At 45.0% G+C, this 11015-nt stretch overlaps 1 protein-coding gene across 1 annotated transcript; it reads right to left on the reverse strand.

Annotated features, from left to right (window-relative positions):
- On the reverse strand, positions 1-7592 carry LOC119406836 (ribonucleoside-diphosphate reductase subunit M2). Its single transcript, XM_037673573.2, has 7 exons — positions 7367-7592; positions 6418-6450; positions 6071-6340; positions 5638-5771; positions 4011-4239; positions 3153-3371; positions 1-285 (listed from the first exon to the last, which is right to left on the reverse strand). The coding sequence occupies exons 1-7, from the start codon at positions 7436-7438 to the stop codon at positions 133-135; spliced, it is 1110 nt and encodes a 369-aa protein (XP_037529501.1). The 5' UTR covers positions 7439-7592; the 3' UTR covers positions 1-132.
- Positions 7593-11015: the final 3423 nt, after the last annotated feature.

Consider the following 11015-nt stretch of genomic DNA (forward strand, 5'->3'; position numbering starts at 1 on the left):
TATCACAAATCGTTTGTACACTTTATTTTCAGGAGTGTTCAACATTGTGTTCGCTATGTACAAGCCGAGCGCACGAGTACTGCATCGATGCGCATTGTGGTATAGTATAAATAAAAGGCGTATATAACTAATTCAAAAGTCTGCGTCCAGAGTGAACACTTGGTCTTCCTTGTTGGCCATGACACCAGCCTTCTGGTATTCGCCCACCTTCTTTTCAAAGAAGTTGGTCTTGCCTTCCAGAGATATGTGCTCCATGAAGTCAAATGGGTTTTCAGAGTTGTACACCTGCGAAAGAAATCATCAATTCAGCCTGGTGCATTGCACAGAACACTTGTCAGTTGAAGTTTACTGCATTCTTTGGTAAGACAAAATGCATTGTACACTTTTAGGGATCCAACAAAATGGTTACAGGGGTCCATAACGACATTAGTACCATGAGAAACGCTGCAAACGGCAACAATGTCGAATAATGATATTTCAAAATGACGAGTACACAGATTATAAAATCACAAGCGCAGACAGATAAATATGTGATATGGTAAGACATCAAATGGTCACTGCTATATAACAATATAAAGAGATGGTGCAACAAGATTATGAAATTAATGAAGCAGTTCATCATATATATTGAAAATAACAGAAGAAATGTATAACTGTGGGCTGCAAATTATTAATGAATGACTTTATATGCAGTGAATTCTTTATATGTGCCAGGAAACACTGCACCTGGAACAGTGGCATAAATCCAGTTAAATCACAAGGGGGGGCCACACATCTTGCCATGGCAGCCATATTTTTTTTTATTTATATAAAAATTCAAATAGTGCTTTGAAATAAAATTAAAAAAAAAAAAGAAAACGAGCATGGATTCACAGCTCATGTAATTGCATTGTTCCGGTGAGTTCTCCGAAGGCAGTCAAGCGGCAGTTGCGATTTCAATAGTCTCGCACAGCTGAAGTGTATTGAACACAGGCCTACACACACTACAAAACGAACAGGCATTAACAAAAAAAGTTGACTGTACTATACTTAACTCTCAAGCAATTCAAATATATGGCGTTTGAAAGATAAATCTCAAGGGTGGACAATGCAAGGCTACCCGAAACTATAGTTCCTCCGAATTCCAATGCCTGACAACTAGGCTTGTGCGAATATTCGAGCACTTCGAATATTCGAACGAATAATACAGTATTCGAATTCGCTTCGGTTCGAATTTAAATTATTGAAAACTTCGAAGTATTCGAAAGGAACGAATAGGTGTATATTAATCCGCTTGTAACCCCCTGTAAAGGTGGTTTCACTGCAACGCAGGGGAGCTATACCGTGAATACACCTTTCAAAAAAAAAAAAAGAAAATCCGCACTGCCCGTTTGTAACCTCCTGTAAAGGTGGTTTCACTGCAGTGGACGAGTGCTATACCATGAATACACCTTTCCAGGGAAAATCCGCACTGCCGGGAAGCCCCACTTCAAGGTTAAATGAACATATTACCCTCACATCGATTCATCATTTTTTAAGTTTAAAAACTTGTTGTACCAGCTTATATGCTCCAAGTGTAGTAAATTTTAAAACGTAACATACTTTACAGGTTATCACTTGCATTCTACCAAAAGCCAAATCCTCCTACTATTCAAAGTTGCTTCCACTTCCTTTGAACCCAAAAGAATGACATTTGCACATGCCCTGTTACAATATATATATAAAAAAAAAAAAAATGTGCAGGTTGGTTGGGTCATGACAAATATGCTCGTTTTTCTTTATAATGGGTGATATATACTATTCGAATTCGATTCGAAATTATTCGACCAAAATCACTATTCGCTCCGAACCTAAAATTTACTATTTGCACAAGCCTACTGACCACTCATTAGTATCCAGACATCACTACATTTGAAATGAGTATTACAGACTAAATTGTTGTTGACTTTGTTGACATTTGAAATGAGTATTACAGACTACATTTTTGTTGACTTTGTTGACATCTACATGTAACTGCATGTACATGTAACTGCAATCTCTTGTAGCATGGATCAAACCTCAAGACCCAATGGGCTCTGTACAGTATGCACAAAGTGGCCAATCACAATAATGAAATGCATTGCAATTCAAGCTGCAAATGAAAGTGCCCATGTGACAGCACAGTTGCTTACTGGTGATAATTCCTTTCAATTGTGCTCTTGTTCAATCTAGATCAAGACAATGGCAATTGGGCTACCCCATAGCAACCTTGCCAGCTCCAGCTTAGCATGCTAGAAAACACTAAAACAAAGGTGTTACACAGCTTAAAAAAAAAAAAAAAAGCAAACGTGAAAAATATTTTCATGAGAAAGAACACCCCACCGACTGTAAAATTGAACTACACAAATAACAAACACAGATAACGAATTATCGGTTATAACGAAGCAAATGAAGAATAGTCTTGTCATAGATACAGTGTTATAAATTTTCCGATATAACAAAGTTATTTTCAACGCAGACGTGATTTTGTTATAACGAGGTTTGAGTATTACTGTATTGAAACTTCAGCATATTTTGCCAATTTATGTTTGTAACCACAACACCATCTGATTTTGTTGCAATCTACAAATAACTGCTTTGTCTCCTATCACAATCAAAAGAGACCACGTGACACAGGTAAGGAAATTCGCAGCTTTTGACAGAATAACAATATTTTCCATTTAGTTGCAGGAGGCTGTCTCCACTAAGCTCACCATGCCAGTTGAGAAATACTAGCTTAGAACACTCCAAATTTTCTAGCCGCGTTCCGCACAAGTATAACGTACCAGAGTGGCATTCACATTCTTGACACTGTGTACAGCAACGGGTGGCACATTTCACTGCAGCTCTCCACTATTGGTGTACCTCACTGCTCTACACGAAACGACTGTATTGCACTGAAGCTTATTACCGGAAGTCTATTACAAACAAGTTCAAATCCATGCTGCATGAGCTATCCTTATATGGAGATACGCACATTGCACTTCCATCCACGTAAGCATCTACCAAGAAAATGTCAATTTGTAGGCATTTCAGGTGATGTAATTGCATGCTACTTATTAGCACACTTGCAGACGGGCAACACGGCACATACTGCATGTGGCAGGGCACGATCAAGTGTCATTACAAGCAACATGCACAGCGATGTTACAGACCTTTTCGCATCCCAGCTCCACCAGCAGCCGGTCGGCCACGAACTCAATGTAGCGCTTCATGAGCTCGCAGTTCATGCCAATGAGGGCCACTGGCAGGGCTTCGGTCAGAAATTCCTGCTCAATGACGACGGCGTCGCACACGATCTGCTTCACTCTGGTGGCCGACGGTTTGTGCACCAAGTGGCTGAACATGAGGCACGCAAAGTCCGTGTGCAGCCCCTGTGGAATTGACAGCTTCAAGTCATCAATGGAGCCTGTACCAACACTGCAGAATAGGGCTACCGAACCATAATACGAAAGAACGAGGCCATTCCAATACATGGTGCCTACATATTCTGAAACGGGTGGCTATATTTTGGGAGGATTGCGAGTACACAATGGCCATGACGTCATGTGTGCCGTTGGTAGCAGGCAGCCGGGGCTTGCCTCATGCCTGCCACTTTGATCGCCGGCACACCAGTGGCGCGACGTCACCCGTTTCCTGTGCTGCGATTGGCTGTGGCTATGCGACGGTGTTCTTCAGAAACGCAGCCAGCACACCGGATTCGAGCAAACACAATGCCACTTCTAGTCCATGGAGTGGCTGCTAGGCAGGGCAGTTAGTGAAAAACACATTAAATTCGCCATTTTCCGCTAGTTTTTGCCCGATTTCAGCATCCGAGCTTTCATTTTGGCTAAAAATCTCGGCGACAAAAGCTCTGTTCAGTATCCCTTTAAGCCTTGTACTCGGTGTGCCCATGTGCTCGACTCCTGCAATCACATAATGGGGAACATGATTTTTACCAACTTATGGAGATGGCTGGGATGCACTGCTTAAACCCTCGATGACTTGGCGAGGTCGGAAAAAGCGGGACATACCTCATCCCGGCTGATGAGCTCATTGCTAAAGGTGAGACCTGGCATGAGGCCTCGCTTCTTGAGCCAGAAGATGGACGCAAACGAGCCCGAGAAGAAGATGCCCTCGACAGCAGCAAAGGCAACCACACGCTCCCCAAAGCTGGCATTCCGGTCACCAATCCACTTGAGCGCCCAGTCTGCTTTCCGCTTGATGCACGGCATCGTCTCGATTGCATTGAATAGCCGCTCTCTGCCAGAGTCGGGGAAAAAAAATAATAAAAAATGCCATTTCTTACGGCTGTCTGTGATGGCCTTTTGCTAACTCGGGCAAGAAAAAAGATATTGCACAAAATGTTGCCACTAACAAACACCAAAGAAACATGTGCAATGAACTATACCGCATTTTGTCGCATCTAGCTCACATAAAATACATATTACACGGAAAATTCGGAGAGCTAGTCAGGTTGCAGATTATTCTGTTGCACAAGTTGGCTTCATGGCATCGTTTTACAGTAATGCAAGGAAGGTGGCTTCACGCCAATACACGGGGATTTTTTAATTAATCTTTTTTCCCCACCAATTTATAGTCGAGGATTATATGCAGTGGTGGGTTATACGGGAGAAAGTACAGCACACACGTACATAACTTCTAACTTCATGCTGACAGCTAATTATCATTAAAGGGACACTAAAGGCAAATAAATGATTCAGGCCACACTGATCAATAGTCAAGAACCCCTCAAACATTATCGACATTATCGAGGGACACCACATGAGGCACCAATGGGACTTCCTAGCACTAGCCCAATGACATAGACTACCTTTGGTATAGTCCCGTCACATGTATCTATAATTAAAATATTGCAGCACATTGCAAGACTACATAAAATGCTAGCCGTGCGTTTCTTGGAGAGGACATATTTTTTCGTTGGTCAAGTTTGAGCACAGACCATACCAGCAATTATTTCCTCCCAGTAACAGCCGCAAATCTCAATGGCTATGCATTTAGGCGTACTGCAAGCGTCAAATTAAATAGCATGCGGGAGCCAGAAACAAGTCGTGGCCGTCATCTGTCCATTGGTAACAATGTGGGCAGTCAAAATGTTCCAAGTAAGAAAAGTGATCCATGCAATGGCCTCAGCTGCTCACTTTCTGGCTGCTGCTTTGGGGTTTAAGCAAGAAACCAGCCAGTAAGACGCAATGGCACATCCAACATCCACACAGCAGTTATGGGTACGCACACACTCTCTCTCTCTCCTAAGTTAAGCGTTGTCTCTTGGCAAAAAGAGAAAGGAGACCACAAACTTTCTGGAATAGTATTTTAATTAACAATGCGCACCCACTTAAGCTTTTCTTTGGTGCTCCTCTAACACAAACCAAAAGCACAGTGTCTCGGTAAATGGGATTGATGCCTAAATGGAACAAATTCCTGCAATACGATTTGTTTAATATGTGAATTCTGCACCCCTGAACAGAACAAATTATCCTAGTTCCTGCAGCTTCCGTTTAATGAGTACACATAAATTCTGAATAACAGTCATATCTTGTCCAATCAATTAGTGATCAACTGTCTATGTTTAGGAGACCGAGGGTTCAAAGAGGAGCCACCACATCAAACAAACAGTTTGGAATAGACAAATGATATTACCTCTCCGACGCGTCCTTGATGTAGGTGTCGATGAGCAGGCTGTACATTTCAGAGTGCACATTCTCGATGGCCATCTGGAAGCCATAGAAGCACCGTGCCTCGGTCACCTGCACTTCTTGGCTAAAGCGCTCCACCTGCAAACAAGGAGCACTTGACATCAGAGCAAAACATAACTGGAAGCTTGGCAAGACTACACACAGCAAGAGGAATTATTTTGCGTGAAATGCATTGGAGGCTGTGTGGCAATACCGTTCTGTAGGTATGGAAGAACCCACAGTGACACCTAAATGTTTGTATCGATGCTGTGCAGTGAAGGTCACTGCAAGAAATTCGTTCCTTCAGTTGACTTGTTATGGCAAAATCACCGCCAGTTGGCTTACTAACGCGGCACCGTAAGCTACAGGCCAACTGTACCGAGAAGAAGGTGGCGTACCAGGTTCTCGTTGACGATGCCATCGCTGGCGGCGAAGAAGGCGAGGATGTGCGAGATGAAGTGCCGCTCCTCGGGCTTGAGCGCTTCCCAGTGCGGCAGGTCTTTGGCCAGATCCACCTCCTCGACGGTCCAGAAAGAGGCCTCGGCTTTCTTGTACATGCGCCAGATGTCCTCGTACTCGATGGGGAACATCACGAACCGACGAGGGTTCTCGCGCAGCAGAGGCTCGTCTTCCACGCCGGTCGTCGACCGCCGCGCAACCGGCGCCTGCTGCAGGCCCGAGAAGTACACATCATCCACATTTGCTGGGTTGGCAGAAACTGCGCTACATCGTACCATGCACTCACCTTCTTTTCAACTTTTCCGGTGTCGTCGGGCACCTGCAGGCAAAGAAAACGAGTGTGACCGTGAAATGGCGGAAACATTAGGACGCAGCTCGCCGACTATTATTGCGTAACATTCAGGCGTCAAAACATTTCCATGGCAGGAACGTGCTGCGATGAGCCGCACTTTTCGTAGCCATTCCTTTCGCTGACGAAAGGATTGTAGGCAAGTTCAACGGAGACGGGCGATGCCGCGGCGTAAGTACAACTACGGCGATGACTTTTAAGCAAAGTTTGGGATTGGGCTAGTTGGTAATCCATCAACAACCAGCGCAGGACGGACAAATAAAGGAACAACGCTTGCCTGTTCCCTTTCTTGTTCCTTGTCCGTTCTGCGCTGGTTGTTGAAGCTGACTTTAAGTCGGTAAATTAAGAGCGCAGCCCAAAACGCGAGGTCCGAGTTGTAAAGTACAATCGAGTGCGCACCTCGGGTCTATGCAGGCACTAGGCACCCGCCTCTTTTTTTGGCGGGAGAGTGGCGGATGAACATCTGGCGCCCCGCTTCATGTGCCTCGTTCGCTCTTTAGAAATACTAGTAATACAAGTAACACGCCACCAGCAACGGGTGCGTACGTGTAGCTGAGCAAATATGCGTTCACCATTCGCCTAATAACGTTCCAAAGACGACTAGCGCAGAAAGCTCAGTGGCAGAGCACCGGACGAACGAACGAAAGGGTTGGAACTGCGATAACCTGCGAAAGGGTGGTATTCAGTGAACAATACAACTGCTACCAGAACAAACACAAGTCACACGCTTCGCGTTGGCTCATCACTTGAGAAAACGGCTCGAATAAGACTGTTGTGGCTGCACTTTCGAGGTCACACATCCATGTCACATATTGGCCCGGCGCCAATGTTGTAATCAACCTCCAAATTCGCCGTATCGCCCTAGAGAGACGCAATTGACACTCACCTGGTTTTCTTTATCCCGGATTGAGATCTTCAGGTTGTTGATCACATTCATGTCCCGCGTCGAAAGAGACATTTTCCCTGGAGCAGTCCTGCAAGCCCAACCGTACGAAAGCAGAAAACGCGCGCAACTGCGTCTTGGCGCCAAGGGAACCAGCTTTTCTCTCCACTGGAAAAACTGGCCAATCAAAAACGATGCGATGATTCCTACGTCAATTACGAAACTAGTGGCAATCAATGTTCTTGCTTTTTCCTACGCATTTATTTCCGCAGGACTGAGCACGTTATGTATCATTTGATTTAGACAAATATTCTTGCGGCCTTTGAAAGCATAAATTGTAGAAAGGAACCAAATCTACCTGCCGCCAACGAATTTTGTAGCTAAAAAGAGGTCGCGCGGAGCGCTTGCCCTCTTCCCCCCCTCCCCCCCCGAACCACAAACAACAACATCAAGATGGTAGGCGGAGCTTGCAGCGGACATGCCTTGGACATGCCATGACTTGAATGTGAGTAACGGACGGTTCATTAAAGGAAAACAAAATAAACTAGAACGGCCCTTGTCGCTTCATTTTTAGCTCGCTCTACGCGCTAGTGCACGCCCCGAAGGGCCTTGAGCCCGATTGCAGCGAGTCCTCTCTCGTGAGCACACGAGCCTGAGCGCGACAATCCACGAGCTAGCTGTTCACGCTGTCTAAAATGAGCGGCGTAGGCAATCATTTAAAATCGAGCGTGACGATGCCAAAGTGTACTAGCTTCTTCGGACTCGGATTGTTTCGTTTCCTGAAAACAATATTTTTATGCAGCTAGGCATACTTTTACTGCTTGCTGTGATAAACTGGCAAGGCGAGCCCTACTTTATCAGTAAATTGGCTGAAACGAGCCAATGCCGCTGTCGAGTTTTTCTTTGGTGGCTGCACTGCAGCTGCCAGCATTCCGCAAGGCAGTTTTCGCGCGCCGTTTTTATGCTCGGCATCCTACAGTCGTTTCAGGAAAGGGGTGCCCCCACTACACTGTACCCCCACCCCTTCGTCGAAACGTGCGAAGACGGACTCGAAAGCCATCTTTTTCCCAGCCTTCTGGAGTAAAAGGTATTCAAATAAATATTTCTTTGGCGTGCACATTTGTGTGGGTTTCTTTTTGTACGAGCTACAATAAAGGAAGCGAAAAAACAACCTAAAAAAAAGGGGGGGGGGGGCTTTTCATGGCATGACATTGGACCCAACCAGGTTCACTTTTTCCGTCGCTTATATATATATATATATATATATATATATATATATATATATATATATATATATATATATATATATATATATATATATATACACCGTACATATTGTCGCTGTTAAAAAAATGTTGCAGTGGCTTAGCTCGGCTATGCCAGGATAACGTAGCGTTAGCAAAGGTTCAGCTGATTATTCTGAGCTTTCCTGATTGTTAGGATTAGCTTGATTATCACGCTTATTTTGCCAGGCAACTACTTCGGAATCCGATGAGTCGAGCTTCTCCGCTCTTCTGCGCCGTTGAGCAGCATTTGCGCCAGTCAGAGGCGCTATCATGCGGCTCCAGCGCAGTGTCAGACGGCGACTGCACAGCGAAAGCGAATAGCTGCGCGCGCGCCGGCGCCAATACGTCTGCCACGGCTATGACGTCACTCCTCTGGAAAGCGCAGACCGGCGGCGGAGTGCGCGGGAAGTGCCGGCTCCGGTGCGTGACATCACTGATCCTCGCGCATGCGCAGCACGGCTGAGGAGGCACGCGAAATTGGCTCGGCTAGGCCCAGGGGCGTAGCCAGAAATTTTTTTCGGGGGGGGGGGGGGGGGGTTCAACCATACTTTATGTATGTTCGTGCGTGCGTTTGTATGTGCGCGTGTATATATACGCAAGCAAAACTGAAAAATTTCGGGGGGAGGTTTGAACCCCCCCAACCCCCCCCCCCTGGCTACGCCCCTGGCTAGGCCAGTGTAGCTAACGCTACAATAATGGTCTTACATCAGCATTATGACTTAAGGGGCCATAACATTCGAACAGAATCGTGTTGACGTCAGTAACAGGTAAGCTAGCAGGTCCTCCACCGATGACTCTGGCATTTGTTCCACTGGCAAAATGGAGAAAAGGCACACCATGAAGCGCCACCCAGTGACATGGGCTGACCACTGGCACTAAAAACTGTGAAGCCAAAGTACCCATTAGTAATTTTACAGCTATCAATTTTTTTCCCTTTTTCTTTTTAGATTTTACTGCGTATCGAAAATTTCCATATTTTATTTTTTTTTTTTAAATCACGTTTCCTTTTACCCTGCATAGGCCTTATTTTTCATATTTCATAGCCGGCGGTTATTTTACAATAACCGCCGGCTTCTTGGCCAATCCCCCATAGTGGGTAAGAGCCAGAACAGAGGTACAAGCAAGCAAGCAAGTAAACCAATCGCAAGTGGGGATGCCACACACTGGAAACGTCAATAAGTGACGGCTACGAGAACAGCTCTTCTAAGATTAAAGCACACTCGTCTACCAGCTTTTCTTTTTGTGAATTTTCTAGTTTAACAGCACTCTTTTCATGGAAAGGGTGGTGTTCTTGATACTGCTGAAGGGTAATATACTACCCATACTTATCAGAACGCAACAGCGTTAAAAAAGCCGTGCTGCAGAAATTCCAGTGTGAGCATTGGCATCGTTGGTTGCAAGTGAAAAATTGGCATTGTTCATGAGCGAAAAATTGCGATGGATGCAAATAATAAAAATCATGGATCTGAGCAGGAGCCGAACCCAGGTCTTTCGTGCGGGTGTCAAGTGTTATGCCACAAAGCCACACCAGTGCTTGAAACTGCTGCTGGAAAAAAAAAAGCCCACACAGGCTCCATGCAATGTGAGGAGTGCCATTAACACCTGTAATATTGCCTGGTAGAAGTGTACAATCGCACCACGTGAAGTGCACAATGCAAGGGTAGTTCACAGAGTGCTGAAACATCAGCAACAGCCTCAACAAAGCGCGCATGTTGCTTTACAGATGCGCACTTCATTAATTCGCAAAACGATTAATGATGGCTTAGCGGGCACTTTGCAACTGTACTGGTAGGCGTGCATTATAGGAGAGTTTAGAGCGGCCAATGTAACGTGCACAGACGTTCCTTTTTTGCATCATGGTTGAGGTGTCCATTGAGAAGCAAAGCTAGGTTAGTAAACGAGTAGACTGTGCAAATGGGGCACGGTCCGCGCTCTACTCCTGAAGGCAAAGCTCAAGATTTCTTCATTTTTTGTGCCCGCTGAAGCTTCTCCGACGAATAATATAACGAAGGCATGGGGGACATTATTTGTATGATGTCACTGTAGTGAAGTATTATGACATAAGTGGGAAGGAATTAAAGTGGATGACAAAATAACTTGCCATCAGTAAGGGCTCAGATAACGCATTGGATGCATTATGCGAAGGTTGTAACTTCAATACCTACCAAGAGCAAGTTGTTTTTTCATCCACTTTAATTCGTTCCCACTTATGTCATACAGTCACACCCACTTATAAGAATACTCAAGAATACAAAAATTTCATTGTTATAACCAGTAATGGCTATAAACGGGTTGCACGAAAAAAAGCAATATAGGGGAACGGCAGGCTGCTGTGAGAAAACTATAATATCGGTTGGGGTATGCCA

The sequence above is a fragment of the Rhipicephalus sanguineus genome, chromosome 10 (genome assembly GCF_013339695.2).
Source record: "Rhipicephalus sanguineus isolate Rsan-2018 chromosome 10, BIME_Rsan_1.4, whole genome shotgun sequence".
NCBI classification, from domain to species: domain Eukaryota; kingdom Metazoa; phylum Arthropoda; class Arachnida; order Ixodida; family Ixodidae; genus Rhipicephalus; species Rhipicephalus sanguineus.

What these genes read in the sequence shown, in the direction of transcription:
- LOC119406836 (XM_037673573.2), bottom strand. Translation starts at nt 7,438, where the DNA reads ATGTCTCTTTCGACGCGGGACATGAATGTGATCAACAACCTGAAGATC. An exon ending in CCGGAAAAGTTGAAAAGAAG is followed by an intron (nt 6,341 to 6,417) that starts GTGAGTGCATGG and finishes TCGGGCCTGCAG; the next exon opens with CAGGCGCCGGTTGCGCGGCG. An exon ending in AGCTCATCAGCCGGGATGAG is followed by an intron (nt 3,372 to 4,010) that starts GTATGTCCCGCT and finishes TCAATTCCACAG; the next exon opens with GGGCTGCACACGGACTTTGC.